We start from the raw sequence: 27,584 nt of genomic DNA, 5'->3' as shown, positions 1-27,584 counted from the left end.
TCCTTCATTCTACTCTCATTTCAAAAATTAAACTCTATCAGCTGGCTATCCCTGAAATATAGTAGTTTTAAAGGTTTATCACTCCTTGTGGCTAGAGAATACTAATATTGTAAAACGTAAACCACAGAAACACACATGGGGCAAAACAAATCAAAAAAACCTCACAGGGGGTCAGAAGTGACAATCTGGTGGCCTGCAGACATGCTGTGCATGGCCCACGCAACGCTTTCTAAAACTGGAATTAGTTGCCAACGTGTAAAAAAATCTGGTGATTTCACCTAGATTTACGGATGTCGTGAAAAATCAGAAGACCAGGCCACACGGGGCCCTCAGCTCTGCATACAAACAATGGGTGCTGAACCTGGCCGCTGCTTTAAGACAGTGCACAACTCTCCCACGCCTCCACCGCTTCTGTCCCATCCCCAACTTGCTTCACTCAGTTTCAGGATCTGCCTGACTCGTCTAAGCATATGAGCTTTTGGAGTTTGCTCTAAATAAATCAAATTTAAAGTATTTGGTTTGGTCCACGCTCAATGGTATTTCCGCTTCATCGCAAGAATAACTTCCAGTCTGTTGGCTACTGGTCCTGTATTTCCAGTGCCAAATAATTAAAAAATATAAATCAGATTGATTAATATAACTCCTGCCTGATAATAGAAAGCTTCCAAACATGACTCTGGATCAAGGGGCTGCCGGTGATACATGCTACGTCCACTCCAGTGAACCTGTGAGGTTTCTACATTGGGAAAAGCCACGCATGCTGGCCCCGTTCTTGTATCCTGGCACCGTGGGGCACAGGGGCGCTTTTATTTATAATTGGGTCTCTTACATTCACTAGATGATGAGGATGTTCAAAATCCACACGTGTCCTGGTTAGAGAGCTCGTGCGCCCAGAGTAGAGTCTTCCATTTAAGCTCCCGCTGACTCCACTGGGGAGCTTACGGTGGAGATGGGAGCAGCCATTGCTGAAGCTTCCATGAACATTTCTGTTTATTCGGCTTGTGCCAGGCAAAGTGGTATATTCCACCATCTGCCCAGTAACATCTGACCCCTGGTAGAGATAGCCTGGTGGGTCATATTCTGTTGAGAGAGAACAACAAAAAGAAAAGGTAAGATACTGAAAAGGACAATTCTTCTTGCTTGGGAAGTTTTATTAATTAAACCCTTAATAAACTATAGCTATACTATATAAAATAAACTATATAAATATAACTATATAAAATAAAATACTCTAAAAAAGTGTTTGCTTAAAGCCTCCGTGTGAGATATGCTTTAATAAAATTATTGCTGTTATTTCCTTTACAGTATGGAGTCAGCCAGGAACTGTAAGTTAGTTATGACTCTTTTAATGGGAGGAGAAATTAACCAGAGAGAAATTACTCAAAAGAGAATTAATAAACTATGCAAGCTGAAACTATCAAAGTACCGGCAACACGACGAAAAGGTGTTTAAATTCCCCTGTGCTTCCAAGTGCTGAAAGAAATTGTACAACAACAGGATAACTTTAGGCAGGATATTTCAAAAAGCAATAAACACCACTTTTAAGTAAAAGGATGGGGTTGGGGAAACATTCACTATTCATATAGTTCTTTGGTTATTACAGCCAAGTTGGAAGTTTTGAGGCACCAACGGCAAAAGGCTAATTATTCCCTTTCCTTATATTAAAAGCATTTCAACAGCTACCTCAAATATCTGATTCCCAGAGGCACACCTACCAGATATATTTAGACAAAGTGAAATGTCCTTTAGAAAGTATATTATCTAAACTGCACAGGATTTGTTGTCAGAGTTTCGATCGATTCTTCACAGGTATTGGAGGCGCCAAGACTGGACTAGGTGTTCCTCTTCCTATGACAGGTGTGTTATTATCACAGGTGTGTTATTATCAGTATACCTGCTTCTCTTCTCCACTAAACTATAAGGAGAGGGCATTATACCTGCACTGTCCACCACAGTGCAGAGCACACAGGAGAGAGCCAACGAGTATCTTCTGAATGAACGACGGAATGAACATTACCGTCATAAATTCCCATCTTTCAACATGTTATCAAGTCACAAAGGAAAATGACTTTAGCCAGATTAATCTCGCTCAGACAACCAGATCAATACTCTTCTTTTAATGGTTCAGCGCACTCTCACACACTCAGAGTCAATGACATTAAAACCATTTAGAAAAAGACCCAATCAAGGGATGGCCAGCTCTTTCAGCCTGGTACCACCACCACTTCTCTCCCTGCCTATCTCCTGGAAGGCGCCAAGGCAATAAAAATACATCACTTTCTACCCCCCTCCCCCGCCCCACCCCACCCCGAGCTGTTCACCAAAAAGGGACCACGGGCAGGAACCGGCTAAGAGCTGCTCGAGTGCCTGTCACGGCTGGGGTCTTCCTCTGCTCTTTTCTCATCTCTTTCTCCTGGGGCCAAAGAGGAAACCAAAATACTTCCTCCCAGCAGAGACTAAAGACTCCGATTGATCTGACTGTGCTCTTTTATGATAGCTGAGGGAAGAGAAATGGTAGGAACATGAGGGGAAGAAAAATGGGGAAAGAAAAGGGAACAGGGTTCTAACGCACCATCACTGACAGCTCGGACACTCCTACTACTGGACACATTTGGGGGTGGGGACACCACTCTGCTGAGGTTTTAGTACATTAAGGACTGAATCAGGACTGTAGTACCTTCATCTGTGTCATCCCGGGACAGTAACTTAGAAAAGTCTTCACTACCCTCCTTTCCATCATGCCTTTTCCATTCCTCGCTGACAAGATTTGGACCCGTATGAAGGGGCTCCTGCAGCAATTCCAAAGCTCATGCTTCAAGTCCTCATCCTCTTTGGTGGTCCAACAGAGCCAGAGTTTCCCAGCACTAAGTCAGCTATTTACATAGAGACCTGCTTAGTTTGGGCTTTGTTGTTTATTTCTCCTGGGCAATTTAATTTGATGCTCCACTTACTTTGGCTTACAGCTAGAACTGTTTTAAAGTCACCTCCACTGAATGAAGAGTATCGAATGTGTTTTATACCACGACACTCATATGTGAACGTGTTAGAAATCAATATTTATTCTGACAATCTTTCTCTACTGATCTTTAGAAAAAGGGAAGGAGACACTGATGGATGACTTACTCTGTATGGGATTCTGCTGGCGGTTCTTCCACAGGCACATGGCAATGAAAGCCATGAGGATGAGCACCATTACACCCAGAACGCAGCCGACGATCAGATACAGCATGTCACTGCTTCTGGCGGGACTGCTTGCGGGCCCAGCATTTCCTCCACTCCCCGAAGAATTTGGAGGGGTGCTCAGGTCTTTGACAGGGTACTCAGAAGCTCCAGGAACCCGTTTCACTAGTTGAAATATACAGGAAAACATGATGTCAGAGTGAAGACAGACTCTATGAAATGGTTTACTCTCCGAAGGAGGTCTGGTTAGGAATCCAAGCCAGTCTGTTTACGCTTGGTACTGAGATGATCTGACCACCAGTGAGTCACAAAGAGGACTCAAAAGTTTAAAAATCTAATGTCAAGGTTTTAGGTCACAAACTCTAAAGAAATTATAAGATCAGAGACACAGATGCACTTGGTCTAACCCAAGCTGCTATATGATTATCTGCTCAATTGTACTTGCAGAAGACTCCCAAAGGGTTGACATAAAACTATTTCAACTTACAGATGGGACAAAAACTCCTTTCGATCTGATATACTTTGAGCTGAATGAGACTCACAATTAGATATTTTATGCCTCTCGATTGTGAATAATATTAGAAGACATGACTCTGGACTACTAGAACAATTATATACAATTCCGAAAACCTCACACATAATATTAAACTTCCCAAACCAAAAAATGTTGGAGTCCACATAAACGCAGTGCTTTTCCCTAATTCACTGGTCCTCTGGATAATGGCGACAACAAAAGCTAATAACAGGTGGGACACAAACCCCATTTTCTCTGTCCCCAAATAACATGCCCTTGATGCTTTAACTGTCATAGAAAAGCAGTAGAGCATAGTGGTTGATGGCCGGATCTTTAGAACCGGACTGCCCAGGTTTTTAACCTGTTCCATCACTTATCCTTAGCTGTAAGACTTTGACCTCCATGAACCAGTTTCTGCAGGTGGAAAATGGAGATAATAATAACAGCCCCATCATAGGTTGTCATGAAGAGTAAAGCTCTCAGCATGGAGCCTGGCACATGGCAGTGTTCAATCCATTTTGTCAGGATTATTAGTTACTATAGTATACTTCCTGTTATGGTTCCTAATAACTTACAGGAGCAGAGTGGTCTTTAAAAAAATCTACTTCAACAAACATTCTATCGGGGTTCTATTTTCTAGCAACTTCAACTAGGCAGAACAGGGCTGGAAATCAGTCAACGAGAGGCTGCCTTTCCAAGGAAAGAGCTCTCCATCACTGAAAGCTGGAAGAATACCTGGCAGAGAGTCTCTGTAGGAAATTTCTACTTTGGGTGGTATGTTGGATTATACAATTCTAAGGTCCCTGACAATTCCAAAGACAACAAACAAGTTTCTGAGACAAAAATGGATGTTACAGATCGCACATGAAATACCATGATTACTCATAGGGAAGTCCGTCAGGTTTATTCACTCTTTATTTACTCTTAATGTATTCAAAATTCCACCAAGCTTGAGGACCAGTTGCCAGCCTCTCACTGAAGTCAGAAACTTTTGCAGTGGATGGTGAGTGACACGGTCCCATTAACATGAATAAGAAGAGACAGCAGGAGCATGACGTGAGCAATGTGAGGTGAAAAACATAAAGAAAAAGCAGAGAACTAAAGGAAAGTCGTGACAGTCTATGATCTTTAAGGGTGGGGGAAAGAGGCTGGCCTCCAATATTTACTGAATTACTAAAGATAAGGCAATTGCTATTCACAGCAAGAACTCTGAGTCATTTCTTTAAAAGGAGAAATCATGCATCAAATGTTCTACTTAAACAGGCTGGGACTGTGTAACACGTTTTAGAAACTCATTCAGTATGAACAGTTAACATTTTAAAGTTTTTTGTTTTTCACTGATCTGAAAGTCTGTAGGTAGAACCTTTGATTCCCCAGCAAGGTCAATTAATAATACTTAAAAACAGCACAGTTAGCACATTATTGTCTGTGTTTTATGTTCCGCCTGGCTAGACTCTTAAATGTCTTGGGAACAGAGATGAGAAATTTCATTTTTATGTAATTTTGCTCCAAGTTTCACAGCACTCCGGAGGCAAGTAAGAAATGCTCACGAACATATCACAGTGTTCAGTACAAAAAGGTACTCAAATATATGCTAAACAAGTGAAATTCAAGGTAAGTCTACAGGTCTGTGTGTATATATGTTTAAATGTGAATTTAATATGTGGGTTTTGCAGCAGGAAGACACATGATTCAGAATTAAACAAGGAAACCGAGTCTTAGCTTTATAATTCAATCTTTCTGAGCCTGTTTCTACTTTGGCTATTTCTATTATCCAAGTGTGGTATCTTCTGTTTTCAACGATGGTAATATTTTACAGCTAATCTATGTGTGCAGGCAGAGCTGAGAATTTCACTTTAGAATTATCGACTAATTCTGAACTTTACTACGCTTCATTGAACGAGTAGGTAGTGTTATACGTATCTGTCATTCAAGAAACCACTTTAAACGTACGTAGTGCTTTTCCTTAAACACCCTTATACTTTTTTTTTAAGGATTCTAATTCTCACAGCAGTCTCAGATAATTAGTTAGCAAATATTTCTGTTCCTTCATGGAGGAAAAAAAAAGAAATGACTTACTCAGAGTCACACAGAAGTTAATGAATACAATGAACGCTTATGTAAACTATTCTTTTTTTTTTTTGCAGTACGCGGGTCTCTCACTGTTGTGGCCTCTCCCGTTGCGGAGCAACAGGCTCCGGACGCGCAGGCTCAGCGGCCACGGCTCACGGGCCCAGCCGCTCCGCGGCATGTGGGATCCTCCCGGACCGGGGCACGAACCCATGTCCCCTGCATCGGCAGGCGGACTCTCAACCACTGCGCCACCAGGGAAGCCTTTATGTAAACTATTCTTAAGGCAAGTTCTCTAGCCGACAGAAGGCTAGACTGTTGGGACAGTCTAAATGGATGCACCTAAAAAATGGTCCAAAGTTTCTTTAGTAAATATATCGACAGTCAGGAGGAATAATCCAGAGTTCAGAATTCTAGTTCTGTCCAGGGAGAAAAGCACTAATTCTGACCCCTCCCCTACCTTTCGTCTCACAGATCATCACGTTACTAAACTCGCTCTCTCCTCCTTCATTGAAGCATTGCATTTTAATATCATAGGAGGTTTCTGGCTGCAGGTGGCCTATCATGTGCCACTGCTTTGAACCTAGAAAGGAAAAATAAAAGATAAGCTTTACAACCCACAACCTAAGCAACACTGTCAATAAAATCACTTCGTAATTTTGAAATGAGGTTGGAGCAGCAGCCATCACCATATAGTCAGTTTGTGCGATAAAAGTGTACTTCATATAAATATTTTAGCAATGCACAACAGATAGATAGCATTTCTATTACATGGCATGAAAAAATGGTAAAGAGAAGAGAGAAACTGAATTAAAGCTCTACCTGTGTGTGGGCAGACTTTGATTCATTACAAGTAATTAGTAGTAAGTCCTTCATAAAATACATGTTAATTTTATGCATAAGTAAAACAAAACAAAACAAAAAACCACCTCAAGTCCTTTGATCCCCTCCTTCAGCAAGTCAATCACTCTGTCAAGATCCCCAGCAAGTCAATCACTCTGTCCACCTAACCAGAAAGCAACGCCACGTATGAGGTCAGAAAACAGTGCCTTACCCAGAACAAGTGACCACTTGCAAGGCAGGCCTCAGCGAAACTCTCAATTCCACTGTAATAGACACAACATGATCCAACATATAAATGAATGCCTGAATTCGAGAACAGTCAGAAAGCAAAGTCTACTATGGGAAACTCTTGGCTACCGCTCCCACCATTTCTTTCCTTTTGCACCAGGGTCTCCAAACCACACAAGCATCTCTAACAGAATGATTCTGTTACCCACGGTGTGCAGCCAGCATTTCATTTAGAAACACTTCTAAACTGAACACTCCAGTATAAATGACTCTCCGTTTTTACTTCTGTGGACCTGTGACAAACTTTAATAAACAGGGACACTTCTGCCAGATTCAATGAACTCTTCAAGCACTTTTAATCCTTCTTAGAAAATACCTCTTCAACCTGTTTCCACTGTTTCTTAGAAACTCAACTATACCAGCAACTGATTTAAGAGTCAGTTAAAGGGGATGAAAAACAAAACCAATCCACGCACACAAGTCATATCTACTTGGCTGACAGGACCAATAGCTCTGGGATCCTTTCTAAGTCAACACAGACAAAAACACCTTGACCCGGAAGCACCCTGACCCCCTTCCAGGACACCAACACAAAGCCCCTCGTTCATATTTTATAAGCCCCATATTTTATAAGGAAGAGAATCTGCTTGTTTTAGGATCAAGGGACTATGAAAAGCTCAAGAAGTGAGGAATTCTATGCCCCGTTTATAAGTGTGAAGAGGACCCTAAAAGAAACTTGACTCAAAATCTACTTGAGACAGGAACAGATCTATTTTTAAATTCCAAAAACTTTTCTAAAAGACTTCAACTTTTTTCCGTATCTTTAGGTCTTTCCCAGCCTTCCGCTCACCTATCACCATTCACTTGAATAATTATTACGCTAGATTTGAAGTTTTCCTTTCGTAGCACTAGTAAAAAAAATGGAATTAAACTAAACTTCTGATATGTTTCTAATAAGAGAGAATAAAGTAATACATATTTTGTTAGATTAACATCCCGTGTTATGGTAATTATTCCAATTACAGGAAATATGGGCAAAGAGAAAGTTTTACGGCTCACTGATGAATAAGACACCTAAGTGCATTATTAGGTTTAAAATCAACCAACCAGCATATCCTTTGCTTAGCAAGCAGATTTTTCTCCAAGAATATTTTAGAAAGGGTAAAAAACCAAAGCACAGGCTTAAAGATCAGGATGACTGGTAGTTTGATTTACCTGGAACTCAACTTAATTTACAAGATTAAAATATTCATCACGAAAACATGGTATGTTGGAAACGTTGAGTTTATCTAAACGTGGAACCTAATTCAGAAGATAGGATAACTTAATATAATTGCTCTTCTCTTACTGTATTCTTTAACAATGTAATTGTGTTTCAAAGCTTAAACAATTTTGAGCCAACATACATAAGTAATCTAAAACTTTAAAGAAAACTTTAGGTACAAAGGATAAATACTTCTGCTCCTCGCTTTGGGAAAACAAGCCAATAGCTTCCAACTGCCACAAAAAGAATTTCAAGTGCATAAGCTTGAAAATAAGGAAGGAGCGAATTACACAGCACAGTGAAGCCCACTTAAACATCCAACTGCTCCATCTATTACGTTCATAAACAAGTTCTCTGTGAACCACAAGGCAAAGCTCACATGTACATATGCTTGTAGTGAAAACAAAGTCTTCTTTAGAGCAATTTCCCAGTGCCACACTCAACAGTCACATCACTCAAGTCTGCAAAAGTTCAAAGATTTGACTAGAGAATATAGTTTAGAAACTCTTTATCAGCAGATCATTTCTAGAGTAAAACCCAGAAGGGTGGGGAAGAGAGTGATACAGATGGAGACAGAGAGGGATGTTCATTTTACTGACATTTGCCTTGTTTAGAATGATTTTCTAACAAAAGTGTAGCCTCTCTCAAAAGATTTTAAAAATAAAAATCTGAGAGCCCCACTCGCCTAACCCAGATAAACTAAAATGAAGACCGAGACAGGACTAAAGTGTAGATCAGTCACTAACAATTCTTTCCATTTCGTTTTTTAAACAGCTTTTTTATGAAGTAAAATATGCATATGGAAAAGTACCCATCACTGTACAGCTGAATGTTCACGAGCAGAACACAGCCATGGGACCAGCACCCAGGTGAAGAGAGTGAGGGGTCCTGGCTCCCCCATCCCCATCATGCTTCCTCCTGCCACTGCTCCCTCAAGGCAGCTACTATCTCAACTTCACAGAATCCTTTTGCCACTAACAATGATCTTACCACATTTCCCCAATTCTTAACGTCTAAAGCAGATTTGGGGGACTCGTTTCTTTCCTACTTTTCCAGATTAAGAAGAGAAACAATCACTCTTTCATTCAAAAAATATGCTGGGTATTAAAACTTAGACAATAAATTTTTCATCATATTACAAAAGTAATTCCATTGGATAAACAGTAAAAGGAATGCTGCAATATTTCAAGAAATGTGATGGTGCATATTAAAAGTAATTTATTATAAGACTACTTGTAACAAAAAACTATGTGGCAGTATTTGACGTCAAGAATTCAGAGGAAAGAAACCTTGGCCTGGGACGATTTTCTGACACAATCCATTAGGAGATTAATATTTCAAAAAAGAAGAATCTTGGAGTGAAAAAAAGACCTTGGAAGAAGCTTTCCTCCCAAACTAAGAATCCCTTCCAAGATATCACTGAGAAACAGGCACCCAGCTTCTACTGAACACCTCCCGAATTAGGGAGCTTACTATTTTGTGAGAGAACCATGTTAAAAATTCAGTATTGGAGGGTTCTTCTTCACAAAATTTCCTTGTAGCCCCCTTCTCCCACCCCAACAGGCTGAGTTCCTCTTAAACATCCTAGTCCTTAAATACTTGGAGACAGCTGTCCTGTTCCTGGTTCATTGTCTTTTTTCCAATCTGATCATTCCCAGACACTCCACTGTTCTTTCTGGACTCCAAGCATTCATTCATTCCTTCATTCAATAAACACCAAACATCTCATCACTGTAGGACTTGGGACACAGCTGTGGGAAAGAAGGCCCTTTGCCCACAAGGAGGTTAACATTCAGTGGGGGAGACAAACTTTAAGCAAATAATTCCGTACACACACACATACACACAACTAAACTAGGATAAACTGCATGAAGTAAACATAAAGCGCATGGTTAGAAATCACAAGGGCATTCTCCTGTCAACGGGAGGGGGTTCTCTGAGCAAGGAACATTCAAGCACACAACAGACAGAAGTGGAGGTCCTAGATGAAGCCTTGGGGGAGGTAGCTGGAACTGCGTGTGCCAAGGTCCCGAGGCAGGAAAGATCTTGGTGCACACGAGGAGACAGAAAGAAGGCCCATGCGTGACGGAAGACACGGTGAGAAAGGGAGAGTGCGTGACACATAGTGGAGGTGAGGCAGGCGCCAGCCAGACCACGTGCGGCCCTCAGACCACAGGGAAAGTTCCAGATTATATTTTCTTTTTCTTTCTTTCTTTTTTTAAATTAATTAATTAATTACTTTTATTTTTGGTTGTGCAGTGCATCTTGTGGATTCCCCAACCAGGGGTTGAACCTGGGCCCTTGGCAGTGCAAGTGCGGAGTCGTAACCACTGGACCGCCAGGGAAGTCGGATTATATTTTAAATGTAGTCAAAAGGCAGTTTCAACACCCTTTGTGCTCTCAGCTGTTTTCTTCTCTACATATATTCAACTTCTCAGCATCTCTAAAAATGGGTAACACGCTCAAGATGTGATCTTTCTAGGACAGACTTCAATGGAACTGTTGCCTGAGACATTCTTTTTTTTAATATAGCTAGAAGTTGTAATTGATTTTTATATTCAGGCCACTATTCATTTAAACAAAACAGAAAATTTTGTTTCAGATGAACTACTGACAAATCATATCTCCCCCACTCTTTTGTAACTGACTGTTTCTTTAAGCAAATGTAAGACGGTATATATACAGTTGACCCTTGACCAACGTGGGTCCACTTTTACACAGATACTCCATAGTAAGTGCTACACTACTACACAGCCTGTGGTGGGTCGAACCTGCGGATGTGGAGGAACCCTGGATACGGAGGGCCGACTGTAAGTTATACGAGGATTAATGCCCCCATCCTTCAAGGGTCCGCTGCACTAAATTGGAAAAATTATCTTTCTTTGGGAAAAATTCAAAGTAAGAGTACATATGCCATTTCATTTTTTTACTCTATCTTAACCTGGGATAATGTTTTTCATAATATTTATAAACCCTCTCCCTCCAAAGCTCCTTTATTAGGACTCCCACTTGTCCTCGTAACTTACCTTCTACAATATCCCTCTTGTAGTCGCTGTCATTGTCACTATCTGTTGGCCGGTAATAGATGTAAAATCCCTGAATGGGGGTGTTATTGTTACTTGATGGAATGTACTAGAAAAGAGAAGCAAAGACTTGTCAAAGACAAAAATAAATGTAACGTTCACATCCATTCAGATTTATTTATCTGTGTGGCCATATTTTTTTAGCTTCATTTTGCAAACATCCTTGATGGCCATTTTAAATTTAATTTAAAGGTATTCAAAGGTATTAAGAGCATTTTAGCTGACTGCAGGGCTAAACAAAAATAAAGCAATATATCTCACCAGGTTCAAAGACATAAAAGTACATTGGGTTCAAAAGGAATAAAACATGAAATGGTGATTAACACTTGGATGAGAGCTGAGGAGACAATCATTTCATTTTTAAACCTGCCCCTCTTATAACGTGTGCTCTTACACACACATCTGTGCCCTTCAATTTCCCCTTACTTGAAAGTTCAAAAATTTGCCATTCATAGTATTGTATCACAAGATATTAAATTAACATGGCCAAATCAGAAACTCTTCTCATTAGAGAAGACGTTTTACTTACCGTCCACTTGAGCATGATCTGAGTATCACTGACAGCTTCTGTGTATGCGATGTGAGGTCCAGTTATCGGACGGTTAGAAAAACGATTGGGGAACCCAGCCACCTGATAAGGACGAGAGGCCGAACTCCGAAAACTCTCACCGTAATGGTTGACAGCAATGACCCTAAATTTGTATGTTGAACCTTTTGGGGGGGGGGAAGAAAACCATAATTTTTTAAAAGCTATAATAAGACATCTGAAAGGACAATATTCAAAATACGACAATTGTGCTTAAGTATCTCTCTACAATAACAACAACATCCTCGAAAGCCTAGATGGTGAATAGATTTCAACGCAGTTGCCAACTCCTATTCACTGGTATTGCATGTGTTCACTGAGCGTGTTCAAGATTACAAGACCTTATTGGGAGTCACTGGGAGAGACGGATGATGTCCGTCATGGAACGGGGCAGGGAGAAAATGGGAAAGAGCACGTTACTCTTTCAACATCCTGTTCTAAAGTCATACCCACCAAATACAGGACTAGCTGGTGTATCTGTGCTCAAAACTAGGTTCTTTTCCCTTTGAAAGAAACAACTGAAGCGAAGTTTAATACGGTGAATACGTTTGTGAAGAGGCACTGTGTGGGTGATAGCAGATGTCACACTGCTCCCGCTAATAATAGGATAAGGGGAGCAGATTTAAGCTACAACAGAAGGTATCTGTTTGGATTAGATATTAAGAACTTAAAAAAACCTCTAAGGATTGTGAGTTTCTGAAAATCTGAATCTAAAGAATAAATTAGACTCCTAAAGCAAGTTGCCTAAAAGCTCAAAAATAACCCCTGGGCATCTGAAGGCAGTCTTTTCTGTCTGTAAAATGTTCCTTAGCTTTGCCCATATTTAAAACTGCCATCTTCTCCCAACTGTACCTACATGTTCCTGGGCTCCTCATGTTACCTGTTTAGACAAACACAGGTATTTGCTACTAAAGTACATTTCAAAGTCCATCAACAAAAATGGTCATGAAACCCAAACAAATAAAAGTAAAGAAAGTTGATTTGTGATTACTGCTTTTCTCTTTTACAGTTTAATTTCTTTCATACACTGGGGGGGGGGCTGGGGGAGTCCCCTGCTGCTGAAACAAAACTCACAGAACAAAGGGGTGTTAGTGTTGTCTCGTCTTCATTGCTTCAAATAAAGCAATGGGTCTAACCATGCTGAGGTGCATCATCAGATCGATTTTAGTTAAATAAGCGATTTTTCTCTTAAAATATTCATTCACAGCAAAACAGACACACACACACACACAAAGATGTCACCACAACACTGTTTCTATTTATTCGCAGTTAGAAATAATCTAAAGCCCAGAAATGATGAATGGTTAAGAAAATCACGGTGTACTTACTTGGTAGATACACAGTTATTAAAAATTGAGTTTCTGAAGAATTGTTAATGATATTGGAAAATGCATATGATATAATATAGAGGAAAGGGGTTACAAGATAATATTTATGGCACGATCCTGGTTTGTATTATAAAGGAAAAAGGACTAGAAAGAAATACAAGAAAATATAAACAATGGTTATCTCTGGATGGGCGGGTTTCAGGTGACTATTCTCTTTTTATATTTTATTTTCAAATTTTTATACAATAAGCTCGCATTACTTTAACAATTAGAAGAATATGAGATTATTAAGAATTTGCATCTAAAGTCAGCACTGATAGTTTAAAAGAAAATGTTTGCATATCACTACCTGGCTCTAAACTACGCACTTCCACAGAAAGTTTGGAAGGAGGAATGTCTTCAGCTGCCACCAGCCAATCGCTAGTCCGCATCCGTTTATATTCGACCTTGAAGGCAGTGATTGGAGAGCCCCCATTTGCCCGAGGAATCCAAGTGACATAGACGGACGTCTCTGATGCAGTGGAGATAGTGGGCCGATCAGGTGCCTCTGGGACTGGAAATGGAAACATTCATTTCAATAACCCGCGGCAGCAGAGACAAGAATGACTCAAATGGACTGCAAGGGATAAATCCCAAACATCATTGTCTTAACGGCTCTTCACCCAACTTCTTTCCAGAGTTAACAGTATTATGACTACCCTCCTGTCCTCTGTTAAAAGCTAATGGGCAATGAAATCGCCAAATACAGCACGGAAGGAAGGAAGAGTGAAAAAATTTATATATATATATATATATATTTTTTTTTTTTTGCGGCACACGGGCCTCTCCCACTGCGCCACCAGGGAAGCCCAAAAATGTATAAATTTGATAATTAGCTCTGAAACACTGAAAGTTAATGAGTATGATCATTATGACCATGCTATCTTGGATTCCTGGCTAAAACAGTGAATACGTAATTATTACTTGGTGCTTCAAGTCTGACTGTGGTTAAAATTTACAGTAAATTTTCAAAATGATGTGTTACTTAAATGTTTTCCTTTACCCATCCAAGCTACAGAAAACATATTCAGCAAACGATCTACAGATTATTATATTAGCTATTACTATTGTAGCCTATCAATAATCAGTAATGTAGCTATTACTTTTGTAGGAATGCTACTCCAAAAAACAGACTGCAAACAGTAAATAGGGATAAAACTTAACCAATAATATCAATACTAATAAAAATGGGAGGAGAGAAAGCAGGAAGGCAGGATGTGCAGTTAAGAGATAAGTGCTATCAGGAAACTGATAATCCACGTGATCATGCACATGACCTTGTAGAAAAAGGGGGTCAGAGTCCCCAAATGGGAAGGTTTCAATTCTGTGGCAGGTGGAAACCTCAGCAGTGAGTTCATCAGTCATTTAAACCGTGTCCCTAACACTTCTTGCTGACCAAGCAATCTTGTGGTTATAAGGGGCTTCCCATTTGGTTCCTAAAGGAAAGGATGCAGACAGAAACAATCTGGTCTGTATGACAGTTACATTAAACTGCCCATTTCAGTTTACATTAATCACCTGTGAATTTTGTAAGAGTGAGCTGGTTCTCAAGAGACTAACTATCCTTTGGCATGCTAACAATCAAGTTTCTAGAGCTAAAACAAGGAGGACCAACTCTGGGTCACGGTTACATTACTCTGGTGAATTACTCAGGGAGCCCTGTCTCTGTCCAGCCTGAGCCTGGCCTCAAGCAACACCCCTCTGACTCAACACCTCTTCAATCTGACTACCAATACACAAGAACAAAATAACGTTGCATATGGTACCTGCATGGAGAAAACTGTGGCGTTTTAAAAATAAACTGCTTAATGGATAAAAAGAGGAAGATATTCAAAGCAGGCAACGTGGCATGATACTTACTGTATTCCTTGCAAGTTAGAAAGCAATGGAAACAGAATGAATAGAAGTGTTAGTGAATCTCTTTTTTTTTAATACCAGATAACCAAACAACTTCCTATGTTGATTCACGTGAGGTTAAAACTCATCAAAGAATACCACAGACCAAATAGAGAACGAAAGTTATTAGGGGAAAATCTCTACTGAGGAGAATATCATCAATACCTAAAAGAAATAGTGTGTGACTGTTAGGAGGTAGAAGAAAGAATACTGCTCTTGGCGTTCAAATATCTGGCTGTGAATAGCAGTTCCACCACTTTCTGGATGGTGCGTGATGATGATCTTTCTGGATGACCTTAGGCAAGCTGCATAACCTCCTTGAGAGCCTCAGTTTCCTGATTTGTAAAACAGTTGTGCTACCTTCCTCACAGGGATGTTGTGAAGATTAAATAAATCACTTCTTTATGGTTATCTCTGCTTGGATAACTCCAAACTCATGATTTCCAGAACAGAATCCACCATCTTCACCTAAAGATTCTTATTACCTATCTTGGTAAATGGTCCAAGTTGCCCAAGCCCGAGGCACCATATTTCTTCCTCTCATTCAGTGTAGATTCAACTCCCTTTATCTCTCACCTGTGTCCTCCTTCTCCACTCACACTGCCACTGTCTTTATTTCTAAGCCTCACCTGTTGCCACTCCTCCTGTCCCGTCTCTAAAATCCTTCAGGCTTCTTTATAGCTTCTGGGGAAAGACTAAATTTTTAAGTACATCATATACGGCACCCACCCACCTCCCCACTGTAACATCACTTCACACAGCAACCAGTCACGCTCAATAAAATCTCTGAATCTCTAAATGAAATAGAACATGTCATTCATCTGTCTCTGCACAAGGAGGGGTCTCTGCCTAGAACTCCTTCTCCTATTTCTTCATCCAGTGGTAACATTCTTATCTTTGAGGCTTAGCTCAGGACGCCTCTCATCACCACTGGGCCTCCTTCATAGCAAGTGAGTGATTTAGATATTTCTCTTTTGACCTCACAACAACAAGGGTGGAATCAAAATCACCGTTATGGGTTAATTTGTCTGTCTTCCCTACTATATTGGTATTGGTTTAATTGTCTGGATCATCCACTATACTGTAAACTTCTCCAAGGGCAAGATTTATTTTATTTCTGCTGCTCCAGCATTTAGTACAATGTGTTAAGTCATAAGGTTTTTGTTCTTCCGATGTCAGTTTTATACCTATGAAGTTGACACTCCTATATCTGCTTAAGGAAGCGGAAAGGTTCCTCAGAAGTAAAAGGACTCAAGAAAAAGCAGTTCATGATACTGAAGATGCAGAGGTGCTCCAGAGGGGTGTTCAAATGTTGTGGCTTGCTTTTGTCTGAAACCAATGCATGGAAGACTATGAAAACAGGGAAGAGAAGCTTGAAAATTCTTAGAGCTCAGCAATAAAACGTTAAGCCTTCCCTAGATCACGAAAAGCACATTATGTTGTAACAGTAGAATTCATGTGTGATTAAGTACTAAAAAGAAGTCTTTTGAAAATTCTACTGCTACGGCATCTAAAAACCGTAAGATATAACAATAATGCTGAGTATGCCATGTAGTCCATTCAATTAAAAAAACTAAATCTTACTCTAGGTACCATCATACGTTTTGACAAATCATTTTTTTAAAAAAGGTCAGATGTTCAGAGTTCAAATGTAAATTTGCTTTCTTTGCCAGAGAGGAGACAGAAAAATTCCTTTTGTGAGTTATAAAAACTTAGTACCATAAGATTTTGAATTCGAGTTTAAATACAAACCATGGTACCGGGTTACCAAGATCTGAATATATAGGACATTTAAAAAATGGTTGAAATAGAACTTAAAAGAGCTGTATGGTAGTATACAATCTGAATAGTAAACAAACACCCTGTGCTACTCCACCCCCAAATAATCTGAAGCAGGTCAGTTACATCTGAAAACAAGCAAAATGAATAAATGAGGGGTCTTCTCTTTACCTCCACTGTGCCTGGAAGGATCTGTGAGTATCACTCCAAAGTTGTCTGCAGCCTCTGAAACAACAGGGTGCTTAGGGATGCCGACAGGTGGAGAGGAGACCTGAGTGTTTTTGGATGATGTTGTTTTCTCTAGAAAGATATAATCATGATATAATATAATATAAGCATCTATGTATAAATAAGAAAAGATACTATGAAACTCGCCTGGCATATAGATATAAACATATAAACTTATCGTTACAGTGTCTAAAATTAAACCCTACATTGTAACGACTTAGCTAATACGAGGAATTAACTTTAAAAATTACTTTGGCTTTTTGTAGTGCCTATAACTAAAATGTGTCTTTCTTCACCAGGCTATAGCTTTAATTTACACAGAGAGAAAATGACACAAGTGAAAAAGCCAAATGACTAGAGTGAAGGTTTTCAAACTATTCACTCATTTTTCTTTTTACTGTACATATTTCTTAATTCTGACACATGAATTCATTATTTAAGAGCTTCTGTTAAGCTTCTTCACGAGAAAGCTGTCATGTTAAGTTTTAAAATTTCAAGAGGCAAAAAGTGAAATTGGGTGATTGTTTTCAAACTGAAATACATGCTTACTGTTCAGTATTTGTAGGTCAGACTTTATAAACAACTAAGGACTAATTACGGAAGTTAACTCAAAATACATTTCAAATAAGAAATACTCATTATTTTTCAGGCCAGACTCACTAATTAGATGAAAGGGTCTTTTTCTTTTTCTTTTTTTTCGTTTTAATTAATTAATTTATTCTTTTTTGGCTCCACTGGTCTTTGTTGCTGGGCGCGGGCTTTCTCTAGTTGCGGCGAGCGGGGGCTACTCTTTGTTGCGGCGTGTAGTGGCTTCTCTTGTTGTGCAGCACAGGCTCTAGGTGCGCGGGCTTCAGTAGTTGTGGCACACGAGCTCAGTAGCTGTGGCGCACGGGCTTAGTTGCTCCGCGGCATGTGGGATCTTCCCGGACCAGGGCTTGAACCTGTGTCTCCTGCATTGGCAGGTGGATTCTTAACCACTGCACCAGCAGGGAAGTCCGAAAGGATCTTTTTCAAAAGCCAACAGACAATTTCTTCTCAATCATCAGAACTCGTTTTTAATACTGTGCCACCCTAAGAATACTCCTCTCTCCAGTCCCCATCTCTGCTCACTGAAGTCTTTTTGTTCATTTATGGCCAACCTGCAATGGCATCTTTTCAATCAAGCTACCCTCACAAGCTACCCCACAGAAAGACTATCCTCTGGCATCTTCTCTGTAAGTCTTTCCTAGTCCTTGTCAGATCTGGTTTCTCTCCCTATTCCCTTGCCCTCCTCCAGTCTATCCTTACCCTACAGCCAGTATGTCCCACTGAAACACACAACAGATTGTGTCACAACTCTGCTCAAAACCCTCCAAAGCTTCTGGCTCACTCAGGTTCAAAGTCAGTGTCCTTGCAGGGTGGACAACGTACTTAGTGCTTTGGCCACTCTGCCAATTCCCTGAGCGTTCTCCCCTCCCCACGTACTTTACTCCCATCACTATGGCCCCTCAGTGTTCCTAGGGCACACCAAGTACACCCACCCCAGGGCCTTTGCACATGCTATCCTCTCTACTGGGATGTTCTTGCCCTAGATACCCACATGGTTTTCACGCACCTCCTTTAAGTTCTGCTCTGCTGTCAACTACTCATTGAGGAGTTCTCTGGCCACCTGCTCAAATTGTGACAACTGCTATCTCATACACTTCCTATACTATACCCATCCCTTAATTTTTTTCTCTTGTTAACACTCACCACCTACTAATGTTCTTATAATGTATCTCTCCCAACTAGAATGGAAGCTCCATGAGGGCAAAGGAGTGTTGTCTATTTTGTTTATTGCCTGGCACAGAGAAGCCATTCAGTAAATATTAGCTGAACTGAAATTTTGCCTTGAGTTGGTATTTATGTATATATGTTACCTTTCTTAACAAAGTAGAAGCTCCATTAGGATGGATCTTGTCTTGATCATCTTCATTTTCCCTGCATCACCTACCCTACTGTCTTACCTATAACAAGCCCTCAAAAATATCTGTGAAATACTGGATGGAATAGAAGAATACAACCATCCAAACGTGGCTTCAAAAGTTACTATAAAAGGTTTATTTAGTAACTCTATAAACAAGAATCTCTACTAGCCCAAAAGACACTTATTATTAAAGTGACATCAAGACAGCCAACTCCTTCCACTTAAGGAAGATTATATTCACCTTTGCTGGTTCGGAAGGTGAGCATGGCAGGCTGTCCTTCACCTGCTGCACTCCTTGCCACCATCAAAACTTCGTAGAGACTCGATGGCTCCAGTTCCGTTAAATGGAGTTCATTTTCACTTCCTGGGACTCGAACTGTGTGCCATCTTCCCACCACGCCAACACCATCTTCCAGCTACTCAAGGGAAAATAAGGCATTTTTTTAAAAAAACGAGACACAGGGCAGAAGAATCTTCCATTCCAACTGGATAAAAACTAGAAATCATTCAATTCCAGATGAATTTTGGGAAGTAATACACTATCAAAAGTGAAAGAGATGTAACACCTCTCCACATTAAGAAATAGGAGGAGCCCTATAGCAAGAACTTAGGGATTCTTACTGTGAAAAGATTCCTGCTCCATTAGCTGCCACTAACTTACGGCCTCAAGCAAGTTATTTGATCACCCAGTTTGTTTCCTTTTCTTATAATGGAAACAATGTTCCTTTCTTACTGGGCTAATGGGAGAATTAAATAAGTATACAATAACATGTATTAATGATAGTATATATTATGCAATGATATATGATAAATCAAAATATACATTATGTATGTCTATATGTGTATAAATTATATAATTATTCATTATATATTTCCAACAGTCTTGCTTCATGTCTTGACACTGTTCAATGTGAGCTCGAGGAAACAGAAAGAGATCCAATCCGTTGGGTCTCGATTAATGGAACCAAGAGCCAACATTACTTGGGAAGTTTCACGTGGATAAGAATACAAGTGGAACTATCCACATGTAGAACCATCAGGTTACAAACGGTGAATAAACTCTCAAATATCACCATGTTAATTTTTCCAGATGTTAAAAATATTACTATAAGGGGAGGGATGGAGTGGGAGGCTGGGGTTAGCAGATGTAAGCTTTTATATACAGGATGGATAAACAACAAGGTCCTACTGCATAGCACAGGGAACTATATCCAGTATCCTGTGATAAGCCGTAATGGAAAAGAATATGAAAAAAAGGATGTATCTATAGGTATAACTGAATCACTTTGCTGTACAGCAGTAATTAACACAACATTGTAAGTCAACTATACTTCAATAAAAAACTACCTAAAGAAAAAATATTACTGTTAAATGATGGATACCAAAATGTCTTGAACGTAGAAAATTATTTTAAATATGAGTGCATCTCCTCCCATTTCATTTACAGTCTCATTAAACAAAGAGGGGAGACTTTTTTTCATTTTGCTTTAATAGAAGCCTGTGGATGAAAATCATCACCTGAAAAATCAACTGAGGCAATCAAGGTTCACCACAATAAATGAGCAAACAATGTAAGGTTTTAATACAATTAAGAAGAGAACTTGAAATGAAAACATTTGTCAGAGATTATAAGGGACAACTTTGTTCAAACAGTTGTTTCTAATAAGAAACTGCTTTTTTACTAAATAAACTGCATTCTGCCATCTCAGAGAGGGAAGGAATTACTTTTTAAAAATTGGTTTATAGAATTTTATACCCAAGGGGTTAAAATATTTGATTAAAAAGGTCTAGGAGCTACTGGGTTCTTAGAATCCCAATTTGAGGGGAAATTATTTGTACTTCATTCTTACTGCTTTTATAAGACTGGTAAATCCAGCGTGATTGCTGGCATTTCTCTCCCAAACTCATCATTCTGGGACACTCCTGTTTCCTGCCACTCCACAAATGTGAAAGATATAAGCATGTGTTATACACAGGATGTGAAGGTGTGGGAAGGGAAAGGTGATAAATGAGAAGACATTACCTTTCGATACTTCACAAAATAGGCATTGATGGGCAGCCCGCCATCCTTCCCCGCCCTCCAGACCAGGTTGTACGTATCTGGTGTGTGCGTCTGTGGGGGGCTCAGAATGATGGGGGCATCGGGGACAGAGGTACCACTAGCATTCTTCTCTGATGGTGACTCTGTAGCACTGGAATGTTCCTTCAGTGGAAATGAGCTCAACAGTCCAGCTTCTGAACCATCACTTTTATCATTCTGAGTGGGATCAGAAGGTGTGACTATTTCTGCTTTTGTATTTGTTTCAAAAGGAACTGCAGAGAAAGGGAGAAAGAAAAAGAGGAGATAGAAGAAATTCATTATTTCAGGGTCTCTCATACAGTGATCTAACACACTGTCAGCACAGTTTGAGCCCTAGAAGTTAAAGTAGGTAACATTTCAATTTATGATTCATGGAAACATCTCATCTCCAGTAGCCATCTCTTATTCATGAAGGAGCAAATTAATTGTCTGAAAAATCAGTTCTGTGACGCAGGAGTTTAGTAGCTGAAAGGACGCCATTCTTCCTTGCTCGACACCAGCATTCCCTCTTTTACAACAGCAAATTTGCTAGTGTAACCTCAGAAGATTTTAAGTTGGAGAACAACTTTAACTCTAGTTGGTAAACGAAACACAACGAGTAATGCATTCCCTTGGGAACAAAGTAAAATAAATAGTAAAGAAAAGGTCAAGAGTCAGGCTATTACCTACTGGGTAGCTAGTCTCCAAAGATATCTCAATATTCACACCCTTGAGCAGTCCCCTCCCACGCTGAATCCCAGCTGCCCTGTGACTCGTTTTTTTTTTTTTTTTTTTAAACATCTTTATTGGGGTATAATTGCTTTACAATGGTGTGTTAGTTTCTGCTTTATAACAAAGTGAATCAGTTATACATATACATATGTTTCCATATGTCTTCCCTCTTGCGTCTCCCTCCCTCCCAACTCTCCCTATCCCACCCCTCCAGGCTGTCACAAAGCACCGGGCTAATATCCCTGTGACTCGTTTTAACCGACGCCAGGCCCAAGAGAGGCTGCCCTCTTCCAGGCTTAAGCTTTAAGAAGGCCAGGCACCCCTACTATAGTGCTGCCACATACAGATAGATGCCCAAGCTAGCCGCGGAGAGGGGTGATGGGGGGGAAGGGAGAGGGGGAGAGGGGGAGAGAGGGAGAGGGAGGGGACATGGGTGAGTACGTATGGTGAGGAGAGAGCAATTTATGAAAACAAACTTCCAGCACAATAAAACCCGAGGGTTGACAGCCTAGTTCCTCTAAAGCACTATTAATACTGGCAATGAAAAGTCTCCTACTTTTGTGGAGGAAGGGAGCTGAGGAAACAACGGCAGAGTTTCTTTTCCTCAATGAAGTCGGATTCCTGGTGAAAGGTGGGAGTGTATTAGGAGAACTACTGCAGTTTCACAGAGAACCGACCAAAAAACAGGACTAACAGTGGAAGGTCGGTTCTCTGGTTCTCTGTTTGTTTAAAAGAGAGAAAAGGTGTCCCAGAAGCATCCTCCATCAAAGAAAACAAGAAGCTAGTGGGAAAATAATATAGAAGAAAACTAATTAAGTTCACTGAGACAGCTTCCAAATATTGCTCCTGGAACAGTCGTGTTTATCTAGTGAGTCAGAATGTGGGCTGGATGTGAAGGGTGTGGTGGAGAGCCTGTTAATGAAGAGATGGACTCTAGCAAGTAGAGGCAATTAGCTGTGGCTTAGGGCAGTGGACAAGGACCTTTTTATCATTAGTGTTTCATGGATCCTCTGGGCAGGTCACCACCGGGAAGTGGTATTTGGCTGTAGGAGAGTTTGAATACCACATGTCTCAGTTTATACAGAGGCATGAGAAAAAATGTTATGCTACAGCCTGTGTCTACTGCAAAAGTATCAAAATTCCACTTCTGTTCAGACTTTTCCATAACTTTTATCAAAAAGGGGATTCAATTAATTTTCTTCTACTATTCCGGATAACAGAATTTGAGCACTCACAGATACTAGATACAATTCATAAGGCCTTCACAGTACTTTCCAAAGGTTCTTCACATACATGACCTCAAGTTGTCTTCAAAATAACTCTGTGAAATGGTCAGGAGAGACATCTAGCATTTTTTAAGGTAGAATGTTTTTTGAATTGGAAAACAGATTGATAAAACTCTGGCTTTCTAAGTACTATAACTATGGTAATGTCTATGAATTAATGACTCTGAGTTGAAACCAGTTCAACAGGGAACGGAACCAGATCTGCCAAAGTTGTTCCCACTGTGACCACTCAAACCAGCAACCCCACCCTAAACTATTTAGGACCCCAGGCCAACTCCCATTATAGTTTTGAAAAGTTACAACTCACTCTACAAATATTTGTACATCCAGGACCTCAAAAACCCAAGGTCTCTGGAAAGAAAAAAAGGTGGGGGAGAGAGTCATCTTGCTTACCCCCCCCACCTTCATAACAAATAAAGGAAAGGCTGCCAGCATGCTAGAATTTAATAATAAGCTCAGATTCCCATGGGAAGAAGTGGGTTGTTATGTGCTGTTCTGAGCTTTAATAGACTCAGCTAGACTTCAGTAATTACTATAGAGCATGTAAAAGGAGCAACGAAGGACCACTCAGGTAGGATGTAGCTCATGGGGTTACTATACATAAAAAATGGTATTTATCAAGACATAAAATCCTGGGAGTGAGGGGGATCTTAAAGATCTAGAAAGATCGAATCTAAACAAGTTATGTATCTTCTAAGGGCTTCAGATTTCTCATATTTAAAGTGAGGGGCTTCCCTGGTGGCACAGTGGTTGAGAATCTGTCTGCCAATGCAGGGGACACGGGTTCAAGCCCTGGGAAGGGGAAGATCCCACATGCCACAGAGCAACTAAGCCCGTGAGCCACAACTACTGAGCCTGTGTGTCTGGAGCCTGTGCCCCGCAACAAGAGAGGCTGCGACAGTGAAAGGCCGCGCACTGCAATGAAGAGTGGCCCCCGCTTGCCGCAACTAGAGAAAGCCCTCGCACAGAAACGAAGACCCAATACAGCCAAATAAATAAATAATAAATAAATAAAAATTTAAAAATAAATAAATAAAGTGAGGCAGTTAGACAACTAGATACTTACCCAGTTCCATCAGCTATGACTGTGATGTCTATGGCTCCCTTTACCCTTTATTTACATAAAATAATCACTTCAGGGGGGTCCAGTGGTTAAGAATCTGCCCTCCAATGCAGGGGACGCCGCAGGTTCGATCCCTGTTTGGGGAACTAAGATCCCACATGGCGCGGGGCACCTGAGCCTGCGCGCCACACCTGCTGAGCCCACGCATTCTGGAGCCTGCACACCACAAATAGAGAGCAGCCTACATGCGGCAAAGAAGAGCCCGCATGCCACAACGAAAGATCCCGCAGGCCGCAACTAAGACCCGACACAGCCAAATAAATAAATAAATTTTAAAAAATAAAAAATTTAAAAGAAAATCGTTTCAGCCAAACGATACCCAAGCAGTGCCTGCATGACAGCTGTCCTACGGCTAACAATATTGAGCAGAGCCACTCCTATTTTTGCTTAGCAGGACAGATATATAAACACACACACGTACACATCCATATACACATCCATATGTGTGTATAAATTTATGCAACACTTAACTACCTTCTTTATTTAAGGATTATTAAGGTCTACTAGTATCAGTAACTATTTCTTCTTCCCTAAACACTACCAGAAGGGATAATTATAATTTAATAATAATTAGATAGTAATAATTGTAACTTAATACGTAGTATTTATTGAAGGCATTCTACTTCCAGACATCATTCTAAGCACTTTACAGGTACAGACTCCTTGAATCCTCACACCAGCCCTATGAGTAGGGCACCCTCACCAATGCCCCCTGATATAAGATTTGGATGTGGATTAAGTCAAATTTGAATTAATTTGAATAATACTGATATTCTATATACCAGTACTCCAAATTAAGTCATCATCACCCAAAATCAGTAAAATACAAAGAATATTAGGGCTTCCCTGGTGGCGCAGTGGTTGAGAGTCCGCCTGCTGATGCAGGGGACACGGGTTCGTGCCCCAGTCCCGGAAGATCCCACATGCCGCGGAGCGACTGGGCCCGTGAGCCATGGCCGCTGGGCCTGTGCATCCGGAGCCTGCGCTCCGCAACGGGAGAGGCCACAACAGTGAGAGGCCTGCGTACCACACACACACAAAAAAAGTATATTATATTATACACCCTATTAGAACAATAACTTTGAATACGCTTGAGGCAAATATACAGATGGGTGTTGTTTGACAGTACACAGGACTCAACATTCCCAATAAAAGCCAACTCTTTAGACTGAATACTATCCTTACTAAGGGCCCACCTGAAAATATTTGCAACGATATTTTCAGCTTAGAAAACCAAAAGTATTAATGCCCCAAAGAGGTCATACCTTGGGCTTGCTCCCAAATGAAAGTGTCCTATAGAACAACTACAAGCTTAACAAACCCACCAGAAGTGGAGACCAAAGTTCATCTGGTTCGCATAAGGCCAAATACCAAAAAATGCAATTCTACATTTCACTGTTGTTGGTAAATAAATATATATTTAGAGGTTTCTAGACTCATTGAAATCTACTTCAAATCACTTTATCCCCTACTGTCAAAGGAAACCATTCACCTGGGAAAAGATACTAATGACAACTCACCAACAGTGAGGACGGCTTCCGACTGTGTGGTGCCGTGTGCGTTTGCAGCTTCGCAGGTATACTTCCCAGCGTGTTCCCGAGTAACAGCCTGAATATATAGAGAGCTTGAGCCAGCCTGGGACATGATGAAGTACACAGGCTCCAGGTCAGAACCCCCAGGTCTTGATAAGTGTGGTTTTCGGGATTTAGATCTAAGAACTTGAGACAAATGGCTGGTTATCAGTCCATGCCTGTCGTACCAACGAATGGCTGGAACCGGCACCCCGGTGGCATTGCAGGAGAAAGTCATGGAGCCTCCAGAGGCCACCTCTGCACTTGCTGGTGCCGTAATTATAACAGGCTTGAGTCCACTGTCTGTTAAAAAAAAGTAATTCACATAAATTAAGAACATTATAGTATCTACAATGCAAAATAATTTCATCCTATTACGTAAATGTTGTGTCGTGCGCAAGTAGCTGTCTTAGAAACATCTCTTATATGTGTGTTTCTAAACCGTGTTTTACATGCAGAACAGTGTGGTGAACATGTGCATTCACTGAAGTAACAGTGCTTGCAATGTCGTTAGCAAGTAGTAATGATAATAGTCATGATTAGAACAAAGATATCTCCTTCCTTGTTAGTTTGCTTCTCAACTTTCACCAAGTAAAGCAGTCAATCAAAAGTAGAATTTTCCATCGTGTGGGCTCCTAGACATTTCCCACATAGGTTGCCTGTCCTTCAGAAAGAAAGGAATGTATATAAAGGAATCCACAGAGAGTTTTCCAGTTTGCATCCTCAGCGCATCTGACCACTGTAAATCCAGAACACGTGAGGCCAAAACCTCAGACTTTAACATGAAAAAGGTGTAAAGAAGTATAAAACTAAATAATAGTCCTTCAAAAAGACAGTCAATTCCAGGGCGCAAAAATCTGATCCCAAAAATCCTGGGAGAAAAACCTGTTCTGAATTACGGTTGACAAACATATTTCTGACCAAAAACATGAACAAATTTTTGTTTCTAAACAAGTGGCACCGACTCTTTCCTTCTGGTCTCAGGTATTTTTTTTGGTGGGGGGCGGTATTTTTAAGGGATCTCACAATGGAATATCGATTACAAATGACATTTTCTCCAGCACATCTTTCTCCTTTTCCAGTCCTACTTCCTGTGTTTGACGAAGTCTATCAACAATGATCAGATTTCTGAATTTTTACTAATCTAAGAAGTGTAAAATGCTTTCATGGGTCGTAACCTGCATTTCCCTCAGTACTAATGAGGTTGACTATCTTTTCACATATTTATCTGCCACTCATTTTTCCTCCTCTGTCAAGTGCATTTTGTCCATTTTTCTATCGGATCCTTTATCCTTTTTGTAATGGTGGTTCTGAATTCTTTGTAAGTACTAGGTACTGCTCTTTTGCTAGTTACATATGTTACTAGTATCTTCTCTCAGTTTATTGCTTTGCTTTTCATTTTTAATGGTATCTTTAAAAAATAAGGATGCTTTAATTTTAATGTAGTCATACCAATCTTTTCTTAAAAATTAGCCTAAAATGTCTTGTTGAAAAGTTTTACCCAGATCATATAGATATTCTTCTATATTTTCTTCAAAAACTTTGCCATTTTGCCTTTCATATATAGGTCTTTAATCCACTGGAAATTTGTCTTTGTGTACAATGTGAGTTAGAGATTTAATTTCTTCTCCATTTTGATAACCAATTATCCTACATCAGCTCTTGAAATGGATATCCTCCCCTTGGTGATCTGCAATGCCACCTAAGTCAAATCCTTAGTGCAAATCCTTGTTGGTGGTCTCTGTCTTGTTCCAAGAGTCTATTTGTCTGTTCCTGCACCAATAATACAACACTGTCTTAATTACTATAGATTTTTGTGTATATTCTAAT

The 27,584-nt window shown here is 40.2% G+C and overlaps 1 protein-coding gene across 1 annotated transcript in view; it reads right to left on the bottom strand.

Moving 5' to 3' along the window:
• CDON (cell adhesion associated, oncogene regulated) overlaps positions 1 to 27,584 on the bottom strand; it is a 60,298-nt gene that overhangs the window by 21,765 nt on the left and 10,949 nt on the right. The window contains exons 7-16 of the mRNA XM_029209356.1: positions 25,704 to 26,057; positions 21,007 to 21,296; positions 19,225 to 19,399; positions 16,982 to 17,110; positions 13,446 to 13,649; positions 11,712 to 11,893; positions 11,126 to 11,231; positions 6,225 to 6,347; positions 3,124 to 3,345; positions 830 to 1,080 (exon numbers count right to left, since the gene is read on the bottom strand). Coding sequence (XP_029065189.1) covers positions 830 to 1,080; positions 3,124 to 3,345; positions 6,225 to 6,347; positions 11,126 to 11,231; positions 11,712 to 11,893; positions 13,446 to 13,649; positions 16,982 to 17,110; positions 19,225 to 19,399; positions 21,007 to 21,296; positions 25,704 to 26,057 — 2,036 coding nt within the window. The remainder of the gene's footprint in view (positions 1 to 829; positions 1,081 to 3,123; positions 3,346 to 6,224; positions 6,348 to 11,125; positions 11,232 to 11,711; positions 11,894 to 13,445; positions 13,650 to 16,981; positions 17,111 to 19,224; positions 19,400 to 21,006; positions 21,297 to 25,703; positions 26,058 to 27,584) is intronic.

This window comes from Monodon monoceros, unplaced genomic scaffold (assembly GCF_005190385.1).
Source record: "Monodon monoceros isolate NGI ecotype Baffin Bay Population unplaced genomic scaffold, NGI_Narwhal_1 Super_Scaffold_7, whole genome shotgun sequence".
Lineage (NCBI taxonomy): Eukaryota > Metazoa > Chordata > Mammalia > Artiodactyla > Monodontidae > Monodon > Monodon monoceros.
The sequence above is the reverse complement of the archived record's forward strand: the minus strand, read 5'-3'. Positions and strand labels throughout refer to the sequence as shown.